This window comes from Pongo pygmaeus, chromosome 13 (assembly GCF_028885625.2).
Source record: "Pongo pygmaeus isolate AG05252 chromosome 13, NHGRI_mPonPyg2-v2.0_pri, whole genome shotgun sequence".
Classification (NCBI taxonomy): Eukaryota; Metazoa; Chordata; class Mammalia; order Primates; family Hominidae; genus Pongo; species Pongo pygmaeus.
Window position 1 is genome coordinate 50600768 of NC_072386.2, and position 16082 is coordinate 50616849.

The following is a 16082-nucleotide window of genomic DNA, read 5'->3' on the forward strand; positions in this document are numbered from 1 at the left end:
AATATCTTTCCAAGTACAAACAAAAGCAAAGCATCAACAGAGACCCAGAACGAGGCAGAAGTGATGACTACGTTATTAAGGGTCAGCTCCCCAAACTCACATACCCCCCGAAAGGAGAAGGGATAACAGGATCAGCACCAGACTAACTCACTCTCCTCTCAGTCATGGGATTTGATTTCGGTGTCAAAAAAACCCTCTGTGGAAAGTGCTCTTCTTGTGAAAACACCCTGCTAGAAAGCAAGCCCTGAAACAAAGTCAGTCATTACCCTGCCACACATTCACTAGTTCCTCAGAATGAGCCCCAAGGTGTTTGCTGAGGGGACAGAGGAAGGAGGAGATGGAGACAGACCAACAAGACAGCCAGACACACACACATGCGTGCACACACACACACACACACAGAGTTCTAGTCTCCGCCACAGTAACGAAACTCATTAAATGCCACAGCCTTTCTGTGTGACTTTTGTTACTCCCATGTGGATATCCAAAGATTTAAATACATTGTCAAGTCAGATTAATCAAAGCCACATTCTCTAGTTAAGCATAAAGAAAAAGAAGTCATAAAAGAATTCAAATTTGTTCACATCTTGTAACAGAAAAGAATAGGGGGATTCATATCTGCTATGGTTTGAATAGGTCCCATCCAAAATTCAGGTGTTGCCAATGTGATAGTATTAACAGGTGGGCCTTTAAGAGGTGATTAGGTCGTGAGGGCTGCTCCCTTATTTCTTGGCCAAATAACATTTCTCACTCAATTAAAAGAATCTGGGAAGATCAGTCTAAGGTCATCTGGATATTATTTAGAATGATAAAGTCTGTGAACCAAGTGAATGAGCTACTCAAAAAGCCAAAAGAAAAATTCTGAAGGGCTCAGCTACTTTGGTTTTTTTTTTTTTTAATTACTCTGGGTAGCAGGCACTCAAGGAAGCCTACTTACCACGATATCCTCAGGAAATGTGTCTCTGCTGAAGGAGCCATCATCAAACATGACCTCATAGAAGGTCTGCGATGTCACAGCCATCACTCTGCAACTGTAATACCGGGTGTTCCGATGCTTCGTGATGACCGTTTGACCCACGGAAATGACCTTCTCGCAAGCCTTGGACTTCTAAAAGAAGGGACACAAAAAAAGAAGAAAAGAAGTAAGAGAGAGAACAGGAAAAGAAAGGACGTAACACAAAAAATATTCATTTGAAAAACAGTCATTTATTTGGCCAAGATTAAAAAAAAATTTTAACTTAATATTGAAGAATAATTTCAAACTTACAGAAAAGTTGCAAGAAGACAAATAGTATAAACAATACTTGTTTATACTAACACTCTTTACCCAGGTTCATCCATTGGTTTTGTGCGTGTATGCATATACAAAGAGAGAGAGAAAAGAATATGTATGTATATATATACACACATATGTATGTGTATATGCAAATAGATCAACTTCAGGAAACTGAACACTGATAGGATACTTTAATCTCCATCTATACTCCAGTTGGTCAAATGATCCAGTAATGGCCATTATGGTATCCTCCTTCCCTACCGTCAAACTCCCAAGTACAGAATCCAGTCTAGAGTCAAGGATTGCATTTAGTTGCCACATCTCTTTAGGCTTCTTTAATCAGGACCATTTCCTCTGTCTTTGTTTATGGTAGTGCTACTTTGGAAGGATACAATTCTTCCTCTTCCTGCTTTTTAATAAAGCATGTGTCTTAAGTTTCCTCATGATTAGATTCAGGTTACACATTTTTGGCCAGAATCCCAAATAGGTGATGTTCTCTTGTTCTCAGGATATTCTGAAGGCACACGATGTTTGCTTACCCCTCAATGGTGATGTTAATTTTGATCCTGATCAAAGTATAGTTCAATTTCTCCACTTAATTGCTATTTTTCTATTATACTAAAGCAATCTGTGAAAGACACTTTCGTCAATATGTAAATGTCCTGTTCCTCTTAAATCTTGGAATTAGCGTCCACTGAGTTTTGTGCACAACCTTTACTGCAATGGTGGTGTATGCTCGATTTTTCCTGCTCTATCACCCCATCCACACTTATTTACTTAGTTGACATTTGGTAAGCAGGAGTCTTCCATATTTCCCTGCACCCATCCATCCACCCAACCATCCATCCATCAATCCATCCGTCCATCTTTCCTTCTATCCATCCATTGTCATTATGGGCTGATGAATTCCTCCTCCCCAGTTGTTTATAGTTCATACTTTATTATTTTAGTGTTCAAACTGTCCCAGATTTGACCAATAAGAGCCCCTTCATACTGTTTCTTGTGATCTTTCTTTCTTTCTTTTTCTTTTCTTTTTTTTTTTTAACAGTAGTTCTTCACTATCTTGTCTGATAAGATGTTTCAGGATCATCTCGCACCAGTCCTGAACATTCCAGGAGTATGGTTCAGTTTAGAGGGGCAGTGACATTAGAAACTCAGATACAGGTGCTTAGGTATGCTCTTATTACAAGAGTATCTTTGATTCTCATCTTTCCGGTAGATGGAACAATGAAATACATGCATTTAACATATGCACATATATGTGCATAAATACACACATGCATATATCAATTTGCCACAAACACACATATATTGGAAATCACCAGTTCAGAGTGATATCCCTATTCATCCCTGCAGATTCTTTCTTGCCTCCCTCTATTCCATATTTGTATCTTCATCCTTTTTCAGTGAAAACCTTGGCCTCTACAATATAAACCCATTTACTCATTTGCTCAATCCCTAAATACACCCTAGTAATTTTTAAGACCTGTAGGAGAGCTGTATTAATAGTTTTAGACTAGAAAAACTAACGCATATGACAGTTCATTTTATTTTTAAATTAAGAATTAAGACTCAAGTTCAATTACCAGCTCATACTGATAACAGCTGGGTTGCAGTCCTTACCTAAGAATATGGGCATGAGTTGTAGACTCCATCTTTATTTCATTTTCTCCCTCCCCCTCTTCTCCTTCCACATATATTCTTGGCATCCTAAAAAACCATGTGTAGGCCTCAGGGTATATACATCATGCTAAGGAAACAAGAATAAATGACTTCTCTCAGAAATACTTGGCAGAGTGATTGGCACATATTAAGTGCTCTAGAAATGTTAGTTTGTTGTCTTTTGGGTTGTTTGTTTTGATTTTCAAGATAAGGCTATAGTCCCCATTCCCCTTTCAGGAACTCCTACAAAGCCTGTACCTACTAGGAAGAGACTGCAGTCAATAGCTAATGCCAAAGTCTGCTCTCAAGACTGGATCTTCTTTATACCAGCCTCAAAGTCTCATGCATCAACTTTGATTTGTTTGATGTCATGAGCTCTGACCTTCTGGGAAGGCCCTGAACCAAGCTCATGGGAAGGTCCAGGCCTTCATAATCCCCAAGGGACCAAAATTAGCCTGACATGTCATCTGTACCTACAGAAAGCTGGGACTCATTAAACCCCAGTCTTTTCTTGCATGGATATTTAGAACACTCCTGGGAAATACAGTTCATCATCATTCAGAATCACTAGTCAATCAGAGGCTTTGCTTTTGTTTCCCCAGTGAATTTCAAAAAAGCTAAAACACCTTGTAGTGTACAGAGTGTTATGCTTAATCTTTTTCTTCTAGAAACCAAACAAAGACATTCCCAGAGAGTCATTCATTCACTAATTTCCTCAACAGTCATTTGTAGCTAGCCAGTGGGCACCACATCTGGTGTGGGAGAGTCAAATATACAAAACCACTAAGACTATATTACTGTTTCCTGGAACAGTCCTATACAGGTATGTGCCATGAAGCCATCTCACAGGTGGCATGAGAGAAGACTGATGGAACACATTCTAGCATGCCATCTACAGCAGGACTCCTCATTCCTGGGCTTGCAGCAGTCAGAATTAGGGGAAGAACACAATCAAGGACAGACAGAGTGACAGGCATGACCAAAGGCCCAGAAGCAGGAAACAGCCATTCTGTTGTGGGAAATGCAAGAGGTCTTGCTGTGGTGTGGAAAGTAGGAGAAACTAGAGAAATGGCCCAGGGACCAGGGGTCAGGGCACTGGGGGTGGGGGAGAACAGTTCTTATGCCATCCTAGGGAGTCTAAATGTTATTCTGTGAACCTAGGAAGCCACTGAGGGGTTTAGATGTAGAAGACAGGTAATCCAGGTCTGTATGGCCATAGACAAGGGGCTGGTGGAGCTTAGTGCAACAGTATAGTGGGAGATGAGGGTCTGAAGAAAGGAACTGGGGACAAGAATGCTCATGATTTGGACAAAGGGGAAAGCCCCTCCCAACAAACATCTTCATAAGGGTCTCTAACCATCTCTGTCATCTCGTGTCCCACATACCTGACAGAACAAAAGGATATTTTCCTTCTTTCCTTCCTGAAATCATTCCCCAGTGATTACTGGGTTGCTTGCGAAAATCTTCTGTACCTTTAGGTGTCGGTAGTTATGTAAACATTTGACAAAGCACAACAGTAAGAAGCCTGATTTATATGCACTATACTTGAAGTAGAAATTTTTAACAGCTAGGTGACAGTATATAACATATACTGAAATAATTATGCAGTTTACGACTTTACCCCCATTCATCCCCTTTAAATATATCCAACCTTTTAAAGTAAGAGAATGACTTGGATGTAGTAATTAATATGAGTGGAGGCACAGCATGCAGAGTGATGTGACTCCAAGATTGGGCCTGTGACAGCTACTTCTTACAGGTTACAACTAACTCTAGGAGGCCACATTCACAACCTGTGTGGCCACAGACAGTGGCCCTGAGTGATGTGGATTAGGGACACACACAGCTTCATCTTGGCAGAACTTTCTTGCAGATGTTGCCCTCTCTGTCAAACTGAAAAACAGTCATTGTCAGAATTACAAGCATTGTATTTTATTTATGATATTAGTTATTTACTGTATATTTTGTTAAAATTGGAAGTTTAATAAAAATTGTTTGCCCTCAAAGGGGACAATGTGTTGGGATTTGCATTATAAGCTGATTACTCTTACTAGCTGTGTGATCTTGGGGGTGTTACATAACCCTTGTTAGCCTCAGTTTGGTCATCTGTGGAAGAAATTATACCTAAATCAAAGGTGTGCTATAAAACAGGATGAAGCACAAAGGATGCCTAGCCTCATTGGGAGCAGACTCTCAGCAAATCCTAACTGGCTTCATCTAGGAAATGAATAACATACTGAGACATTCAGCTCAGGTGAATCAACCACTTTCTTACGGTATCTGAGTCATTGGCATGGATGAGTGGGCAGCACCCTGACTTCACACTGACAAGGATCAGTCCAGCCCCAAATCACTGCCAGGAAAACAATCCAGGCACCCACTCTTCACCTTACCCGCTCCAGTAGCCTCCGACTCTACTCTTGTCAAATTCAGGCACATGGCTATTGTCCCCAGGAAGGAAGGCATAATGTGGTCTCCTGTCCATCCCCAGGGCTCCCAAAGCCTTTGTTAACAACTCTCTTAAGACCCTGGCCACATGACTCTTTCAGTTACCATCCCTTTAATGACAGGGTAAACTCTAAGAATCAGTGCCAGAGCTTGTCTTTTTATCCACAGAACCCAGCACGGTGTCTGTAACACTGTTCCTGACAGATGAACAGTGAATGAATGAATGGATGGATAAATGAGTGGGTGAGTGAATAGGCATAGACAAATTTTCAAAATGGAAGAGGAATGAATTCTATCTGCTCCTGTCCAGAAAAGGGCAAAGAGAAGCAAAGGGGCACCGTAGAGTGATATCCCTATTCATCTCTACAGGTTCTGTTTCTTTGGTTTCTCTTTCTTTGGCTAGGTGTGCATGTATGTGGGTAGCGGAAGGGAATATAGAAGGTTTATGGTGAAATTCACAGGGTCTGGAAAGTAGAAGAGGCTAGCCAAGGGAAAAGGAAGGTGATGCAGGCTTTATAAGGAAGAGGCTGGCTCCAGATCACAACCATTTTCTTCCTGCTTAGGATATGAAATTTATGCAGATTGGCTGCTTAGAAAAATGGCCAGTATATAATTTAAATACACAACCTTCATCTAAATAAAAATTCTCAGAAACTTCAGGCATGACCATTTCATGAGGAGTACTAAGGGAAATGGATTCTTTCATAATGCTATTTTGATAGGATTTCTGATTTATTTTTGCAGGAAAAATGTATTGACAAGCATACCCCATAACTGATTATATATCCTCAAAAGTATTTCCTGTCAGAAAAGTCTAAGAATCCATTGATGTTAAGAATGTCATTTCTGATCAGAGAAGACAGGCATCATGCGAGGGCATCCATCAGATTAAAGAAATGGCTATGGTGTTCTGAAGATTAGTGTGTAAGCTAAGGCTGTAAAACTTGAATTTTCTTTAATATGAACTAAGCAGAAATGAACCAACAGTGGCTTAAAAAAATATACATGTCATTTTAAAAAATGGTAGGGCCAGTTAGAGATGCTGGGGATACGACCAAAATGTTAAGTAAAAAAACGTTATAGACATTCCATAAAAGCATAAATAATTCCTAGGAACAATAACACATCTAGAGTTTCCAGCATATGTCCATATACATGAGGTAATTAAATTCTCCCAATAATTTTGTGAGGTAGTTTTTATTTTGAATAAATAGATGATGTAACATCTACTGACACTCTTGGCAAAGTCAAGTGACTTTTCCAAGATCTCAGAACAGTTTAGAAGTAGTCTAGAGCAGTGCTCTCCCATGACGTGTGATATGGTTTGGCTCTGTGTCCCCACCCAAAGCTCATGTTGAATTGGAATCCCCAATATTGGAGGTGGGGCCTGGTGGGAGATGACTGGATCATGGGGGTGGTTTCTAATGGTTTAGCACCATCTCCCTAGTGCTGTCTTGTGATAGAGTTCTCATGGGATCTGGCTGTTTGAGAGAGAGAGAGAGAGAGAGAGAGAGAGAGAGAGAGAGAGTGTGTGTGTGTGTGTGTGTGAGAGAGACAGAGAGAGAGAGAGAGAGAGAGAGAGAGAGTGTGTGTGTGTGTGTGTGTGTGTGTGTGTGTCATCTCCCACTGCTATCTCTTCCTCCTGCTCAGACCATATAAGATGAGCTGCTTCCCCTTTGCCTTCTGCCATGACTGTAGGTTTTCTGAGGCCTCCCCATCCATGCTTCCTGTACAGCCTGCAGAACCATAAGTCAATTAAACCTCTTCTCTTTATAAATTTATAAATTTATATATTTATAAATTTATAAATTTAATTTATAAATTAAACCTCTTCTCTTTATAACTACCCAGCCTCAGGTAGTTCTTTATAGCAATGCGAAAACAGACTAATACAACATAGGTGCTCCAGACCATCAACCAAAAGAATAAACATGGAAAGAAAAGGAAATAAAACCAACCAGAAAATAAGCATGGGAAAAAATGAGTGAAGAAATAAAACCAGGAAGTAAACATAGAAAAACATGAGCGAGGAAATAAAGCCAACCAGGAAGTAACACCAACAGAATTCAAGCAGTGGTCTAAAGAAATTACATTTCCTTTTTTTTTTTTTTTAAGCCTTCCATTGATTGAATGGAAGGTATTGTTCTAGATACTTGTTGAGGCACTTCCCACGTAAGATTTATTTACTTTCCCCAATATACCCACAGGGTTGGATTAGTAACTTGGATTTGGAGCATGTCTGGTGATAGAAATGCAGAATGTATATGCTCTCACTTTTCATCTACGTACACATATGTATACACACATGTACACTGTGGTAAATTTCCAAATTGCCCAAAAATCTTCACTCCTCCCCGTTTTCACATCCTGTGCATATGACTTTGTAGTTCTCCCTATCAGGGACTGAAGTTTATTTCCCACCCTTTGAATCTGGGCTAGACTGTGGCTTAGCTTGCACTGGCCAAAAGAATATAGCAGAAGTAATGGTACATAGATTCGTAGTCTTTTGTTCAAGAGGGCTTGAATACTTCTCTTTCTCTCTAAGAACCTCGGACTCTGCTGTGTGAACAAGCCCAAGTTACCCTGTTGGAGATGAGAGATCACATTGCCCACAGGCCATAAACCTGTGAGAGAACCCAGCCAAGATCAGACAAGCTATTCTGCAGCTGACCACAGATGCATGAGGCAGCATAGCTTAGACCAGAAGAACCCCTCAGCCAAGCCTAGCCTAAATTGATGACCTACAGAATCATGAGCTAAATAGTTATCACTGGTTTAAACCGCTAAATCTTGTGATGATGTGTCACTCATGCAGATATGTATGCCTAGAAAAAAGGAACACTGAGAAAATATATACCAAAATGTTAGTAATGTACAACTCTGGGTAATGGGATTTATTTAGTACTTCTTTATGTGTTTCTCTGTATTTTTCATGGATTATATATTTAATAATTCCTGAAATACTACATGTAAAAAACTAAGAGTCCTTCCAATTTTTAAAAATTCCTTAAATATCAGCCAGCCCATGTATAGTCAGAACTATTCAACTGATATTCTAAAAACAAAAACAAAGAACAGCTGACCAAGTGAGTTAGGAAGAAAACATCATCTCCAACATTTATTCTTCAGTTCAGTAAATATGATGTAAGAAAGACTTGAGAGAATGAACACTTTGTAAAGTGAAATGATAAAAATTTGGTCATAAAATTTCATCTGACTTACCTACATCTCATATTTAAGGCAAATGTGATATAAGAAAAAAATTGCACTTTTACTTTGTTTTTAATAATCACCACTGATTCCAAAGACATGTTGTTTCAATCAAATAAATAATTTCATTCTCAGGTTTGGGGCTGTATTAAGAAAAAAACTAATGAGGTCTTTTTGGAATTCATTACTATACCTGTCCTTTCCATCATCCTAAGCCACCTCTAAGGGACAGCACTAATAATAATATCCAATTGTTTAAATGTAGAAGAGTTTTCTCTCCACTGATACCATGCTGCCTTCAATCAAGTGTGAACTTGGAAATTATACAGGCCCTTATAAGAAAACTCTCTAGCTTTCCTAAGGCTACCAATGTTGAAATAAATAGCCAAATTTCAAACAAAAGACAGCTAACTACCAATGATTACAACCTGAAGAAGGAGGAAAGTATGTTCCTAATACCTGGACTGCTTCATCAAAGGCACAACATCCAAAAGGCTGACTTTAAAAAATTTAAAGTTAGCATTGAGAAAATCCAATGAAAAAAAAATTCATCATTCCTTGCCTGATGAGCATTCTACAGCAGTGAACTCTGAGCCAAAATGCCAAGAACAAGCTGTCAATCAATGCCACGAGGAAGAGCAATACTAGAATGGGATGGGGTTAAAAAAAAGTGGCATTTAAATAAGAAATTACTAATGGCTCACTACAAATAAGGCACATTCCTAGGTGCTAAGAATAAAAATAAAATAATGAGAGAGTCCCTTCTCTCAAATAGCTCACATACTAGTAAGAGAGACAGACATGGCTGATCATAATGCAAGGTATTAAGAGAGCTCAGATCAGGGAAGGAAGAGGCCCTCCAGAAAAGAAAATGCAGGTAAACATCTGAACCAGGCCGGAGGCTGCCAGGAAGTACACATGCACCACCCCAGGAAGGCTGCTGGAATATGTGCCAGGGACCTCTCTGGCTACTTTGTGAAGCCCTACTCAGAACTATGTTTTCAAATGCATAAAATAAACACAGAAGATTACAAACAAATAATTATATTAGAAAAATAAACTTGTTTTTCTTTCTTTTTTTTTTCTTTTTCCTTTTTGGTTCCCTGACTGGGAAGGAAAAATAAATATGCTTCTAAAATAATGCATTAAATACTAATATCCAAAGGTAGGTCTAACAACTATTAATATCCTGATTACAAAGTTGTTGATGAGCATAAATAATATTTTTTAAATTTCTGTTAAAACGGTAATATGATTTCCATTGTAGACAGAGTTACAAAAACTGTTAATGCAATCTCTGCCTATGCTCAAGATTGACAGAACTGTTAAATTTGTGCTAGAATTAATGAAAGAAAATAGTATTTTTTCCCATTTTCTAAGACACAAATTTTTCTTCATAATTATTAAAAAGATTTTATCACCTGGAATATTTAATGATGCAGTAGCCAATCTTTTAACAGTAGACTTAGGAAAATGGCAACAATGCTATTTATATAATGGTGTTTGTATATACGTCACTAAAAAGACACAGTAATAAAATGAAACTCAATGAAGGCACCTTATGAAGGGTTAAGTTATGGAAGCTAAAATAGGTAATTTTTTGGTGGCCTAACCTGACACAGGAATCTAACTTAAATACTCAAGTGGACATATGCACTGCATTCTTAAATATCATTTCTCCCCACTGAGTTTTTGACAGACCAGAGAGAGAACAGTTAATCTCTAGGTCAAGAGCACAGGGGGAAGGGCTTTTGTGAGGTAGAATAAGGGAAGATTCTTTGCTTTGGCCGTATAGGTAGTCTCTTATCAGACCTGGCAAGGCTGACCTGTGTTTACATCTGGAAGGAGGGTCACCCAACATCTAGCAGGATGAGTCACGGGCGGACATGTCATCTTGGGAAAATCCCCAACTGGGTTCTCTATCTACATATGATGTTAATAAAGGGTGTAAATCCAAATGCAATAATGTACGTAGAAACCCACAGCGCCAGCAAGGCTGAACAGGTGAAGAAATCAAACTAAGTAACTTAGCCGATGTACAGGCCAAAGAGCACGTTTCCATGTGTATGCGATGACCCTTTCACCAACTCAACTTTGTTATTTATCCTTAATTTCTATGAACTAATAACCTGTGAAATATTATTATTGTATTTTTTCAAAGTATCCATCTGATAAAAATTTCTACAAGGATTGCAATAAATAAATCAATACAAACTGTTCTTCTTTTACCAAAGGTATGCAGCAGGAACCACTCATCTAAACTTGCCTTGTCATAGTGAAAGCTTTCTTTGTAAATTACAAGAGCCAGGTAAAAATCCTCTGCCCAGAAAAACCTAAATCCCTGGGGCTTCGTGAAGAAATACTTGTTCTTACAGCACAAATACACATATGACTCATCAAAACGTCACAAGTATTTAATTTTCCACATGTCTGTATGTTCACGTGTACTTTTATTTCTCATGGGTTTTTAATTACAAACATATAATACAGTGGGAAATGGTGGTAAGCAGTTTCCCAGCAGATTTAAGGTCTTATTCACTTTAATGTCTGTAGGAGCACAAACAACAGGCTGCATTAGATGCTGAGAAAAAACTAATTTTTTTCCATCTGAATCATGAGCTCACCTCAGAGGTAGTGGCCCTGTTTGGTAAGTGAAGAGAACTGGGAAGAGAGAACCATCTTTAGATATAGCAGAATCTTTGCCTCACTGTGTTAATGTGTAAACCTCTCAACAGGAACACACCACCTGCTTGCTACGTATTCTAACTAGTAAGCAACTTAATTCATAAAGAGCAGAGATGAGAGTTCACATTAGTTAGACTGGTGGAGCTGGTAGTGGGCCACTGCTAAGCTAAAACCTGGCATGAGCTTCGCCTACAGTCACAACCGATTTCATTACTGTTGCTAGAGAATCAGTGAGTACCCAGATGCTAGGCCCTAGAAGTTCTGCCTTGGGCTTTTTTATTTCAGGAGTTCTTCAGGCTTCTTGGGTGCCAACAATATAATTTAGGAAGAGCAATATATTCCCACAATCTCAATCATTAACAGCAGTGTGTGTGTGTGTGTGTGTGTGTGTGTGTGTGTGTGTAGAAATTAACAAGATGATTCTAAAATTTATACAAAAATGTGAAGAACCTAAAATACTCAAAGCAATGTTGAAAATAAAATAACAAAGTTGGAGGAATTACAATTTGGAGAGAATAAAATGAGAAGGAAAGCATTTACTCAACAATAAGATAATATTTCCTTTAAATGACATCTGATGGGACACTTTGAAATGAGAGAAGCAAGCGACACAGGGTATCACTCAATGGTAACTCCTACCTATAACGATTTCTGACTCTCAATTACAGTTGGTGAATGGGTTAAACACACTAAAACAGATGCAAATATTTTGTTATTGAACAAGGTAACCCAAAGCAAAACAGATTAATTAAATAGTTTAACAGATTTTCTGTACCACCAAGAAGGAAGTCCAGGTAAATCATAATACCATGTAAACAAATCCAAGTCATAGTCTCAAACCAGAAAAATGACTACTAAAACAGCACAATCCAAATGAAATGCCATGTGCTCTGATTCTGACAACCTGAATGTTCTATAACTTTTGAAGACTGTTGAACCTCTCTGAAATTCAATTTCATAATCTGTCACATGGGTATAATCATAATATGTACCACACACAAGTTTTCTATGAACATCAAATGAGATAATGTACTACGTGTAACTATAAAAGACACTATACAAATGTTAGTTATTATTATACTTTTGTAACTCTTATCTACATTGATACACTGTCCCCAATAAAGATGGGTGGTCATTTTGAGCAGGAGACAAAATTAGAGAGGAAGAGGTAATTGTGCCTATAAAGACACACTGCTTACATGAGGAAAGAATGACAGAGAAAGAGAAAACACAAACTTCCTAGGTTTCTCTGGACTTCAGGAGAAGCAACTAAAGGTACAGTGAAAGGGAAGTCAGCCAAAAGCTTTCCAATGTCCATCACATCCACAGCAGGAGTGCAGATTCTGCCTATCTTGCCAATGTTACTCAAAAGGGATAAATCCACAAACTGTTTAAAGTCCAGTATTAATCAGCAAACTAAATCCATCTGTCAGATTGTCTAGTGTTAATTGAGTGGACCCATGTACCCAGCACTGTGCATGAAAGAGAGGTATGTTATGCGGTTCACATGGGGGCAGGATGGGAAAGAACTGGGGTGCTCTAATGGTAACTGCATCCTTCCTAGTTTCCTGCCTGCAGCCCTCCTGTTCTTGATCACCTAAGGTCCATATAACCTTAGGTGGTCCACATAACCTCAATTAAAGTTACTTTCTCAGATAGAGTAAGGACACTGCTCTGTTCTCCAAATATGTAATAAACATGACATTTTAAGGTATAATTAAAAGTTGTTGAATTTAAGGATTTCCAAATTTTGTATTTTCTTCTACTTCCTGAGAAATGTATGGGGAAAGGTGAACAAACTTAACTAAAAGGCCCACTCAAGGAGGGACAAACAAAATGGAAAATAACTCATTAAGGTATCTGATGCTTGCAAAGAAGAAAGTTTCACTTCTCCCTGCCTCCTGCTCCAAGCAAAAGCGTGCGAGTGCCAGGTCTTCCCAGTAATGGCTGAGAGAGCCAAAATGACATTTCAGAATATCATTCCAGAAGAAACAGGAATTTCTTACGTTTCTTCAGACATTATAATTTCACTGACCCACTATACCAGTGTAGGATGAGAAGACAAGAAAGGACATGTGACACTTCAAGATGAAAAGATGCCAACTTCTGACTGGCAATGGTCAAGAAACTACCCGTTTTCCCTGGAAAGAAAAGAGGTATTGACTTGTATGTGAGAAATGTGCAGAGCCCAGGATGCTCCAATATTCCATGGAAGGACATGACAAAGAAGATAAGGCATTCCTCTGGAATCACTGGCTTCCTGCCAAGAGGCTTCATGAGGACTTTTGAGCTAATCCAGAGTTTTGTGTATCATATTTGTTGAAAGTGGACATACAATCAAGACTTGGAGAGTAGCCCTTTTAGTTAGAAATATTGGAAGTTATTTCATTTAATTGCCTTTTCTATTGCTTGCAGTTAATAGTCTTAAAAATATACTTTCATTACATTTTGTCAGTATCTAAGGATTTCATTATGGCTATGGCATCTAATTACTGTTTTCTACATGAAGGAATTGAATATCCTACCTCTTACGCATTACAAGATGCTGGAATGTCAAACACCCTTTGCTGTTGTGTGTCTGTTGACACATTCCATTTATATTTTTCTACTGTATCTATGATGCTTGACTCTAATACCAATATTAAAATATGAGATTAGTGTCACTACTTAATTTTCTTAAGCTATCAGACGATTCTGCATGCCTTATTTTTTTTAAAAAGTACAAACTGCTGAAAAGCTTAAAATTTCCTGGGAACCAAGAAATATTAATTCTGTGCAAAAGCAAGCAAGCATTTTACATGAAAATACACCTTATCTATGAAAAAAAAAAATAACCAAATAGGTGGTCCTTGGATTGGAAGAGTTGATTTTCCTCAGTAAGTTGGCCCTTGAAGTTGTCAAGTATCAAGTGTCCCATGTAAATATTTCTGACCCACCCATTCTGATGGGTCTGCTTTTGTGATAAAAACCAAACACCTACACCAAAATGCCTTTGTCTTGAATTTTTTAAAAATCAGGGTCAATTTGCAGTTTCATAAGGACAGAATAAAAAATTCAGGTAAATATTTTTCCTGAAACCACATTATTCCACACAAAACTAAAACTGTATTTTGAGAGAGATGAAAGCTATTAAGTTTTACTAATGAAAATGCGAATACATTGCTGTGATTATTCATAACTAAATAGGTGCTAATTCCCTTCATTCTAATTAAGTTTAAAACGTTATCAATTGTTATTAATTTCTCAATGTACCCATATACATATCAGAACAGATAAAATTTTGTGTTTTTGTCCCTGAGGGTGACTAGACTCAGGAACATGAATTCCTAGCTGACAGGCACAATGTCAGCTCTTTCCAGAATAAAGCCAAGTAGTATAGCTGCAGAGAGATTTTACAGGTGCTTCCCAAACTACAAGATGTTAACTACCATGAACCAGGCCTAAAGGATCTCTCCCCAGAAAACAGAATAAGGAATAGTATGGTAGCAGCCCCTCTCCTCTGAATATGTTTTATATCAAATAATATGAAATTGCTGGTATTAAACCAGTTTTAACCTATAAAACAGCAATTTCATATGTTCATCCTGGGATGTACCATTTGGCCTCACAGCAGTATTTATCAGGGCTTTAAGATATGGGTAAGTCTCTCAACAGGACTTCAGCACGGTTCTAAGTGGCAAGCAGTAAAGAAGCAGAGCAGGAACCTGAATGCAGGACTGCCTGGAGTCAAGATTGTTTTGAATACACCACACTCCTAGATGCTGGCAACTCCTGATGCTCTCCAGCACAAGTCTTCATGAATCCAGAATTCTGAGAAGTACCAGTCCTCTGAAGCTCGTTTCCCAGACTTTGACGATTGATCAACATAATAGGAGCTCATCAAATGCTCAAGAAATTATTTTTCATTAGCACGAAGAATATCCTAGAGTTCAACCATTTTTAGAGTAATCTTTCCAAAATCACCTTAAACTCTCTTGCCTTCTTTCGTAGAGTACGCTGAGGCTGTTGTGAGCATGGGGGTTTGCAGCGGCTCTCCTTAAGCCCTTGCTCTATCAATGGAAAGCACAGGGAGAGAAGCATGATGCTCACTGACCCAGCCCTTCCTATGGAAATGGCTAAAGATCAGCAGTGGGAAAACAAATTAGGGGGTTCTGAATAGGGTTCAAAAATGTTTAATGGGATATATTTAAATTTCCTAGCAAAATTAAGAAAAATTTTATCTTCTCTGGCTTTACCTGATAATGTGAATAAGAGAAAGATAGGTTCTGAATGTAAATATTCTAAAAGGTCTGTGCTAAATATTCCTCCTTCCAGGCAAATCTAACCTTCACTTTCCATCATCTGGGATAAGTGGAGAGAGAGCTCAACAAAACCCTTCTATTGATAGAAAGGTGAGGGATTTCTTTTAAAAAATGTGTGTTAGATTTAGGAATATTGATCAGATTCAGGTTTGAATCGCTGTAGTATTTTTTTAAATCCTTGCTAAGAATTCTCATTACTCCATCCCTTTGCTTTCGTCAGAAATCTCTCTTTGTCAATAATAACACTGCAAATTCAGCAGGCCATTTGTTAAAAAGCTTATGTAGAAGAAACAAATCATATACAAAAACAAGATGATTATGTAGAAGTCTGAGGAAAAAAAAGAGTATAGCTGGTCAAAACAAACTTTGTTAAACAGAATTTTAGTTTGCAATATCCAAATTGTTAAAGGAAAAACAATTCTGTCATCAGCAAAACATAAAGACACCCAGGATCTTAGAGACACTATGAGGATTTGTGGAAATGACACCATTCAGATCAC

At 38.3% G+C, this 16082-nt stretch overlaps 1 protein-coding gene across 11 annotated transcripts in view; it reads right to left on the reverse strand.

Annotated features, from left to right (window-relative positions):
* KDM4C (lysine demethylase 4C) overlaps positions 1-16082 on the reverse strand; it is a 451156-nt gene that overhangs the window by 46446 nt on the left and 388628 nt on the right. For all 11 annotated transcript variants that reach the window (XM_063649534.1, XM_063649532.1, XM_054502416.2 and 8 more), the window contains one exon: positions 938-1108. In XM_063649534.1, coding sequence (XP_063505604.1) covers positions 938-1108 — 171 coding nt within the window. The remainder of the gene's footprint in view (positions 1-937; positions 1109-16082) is intronic.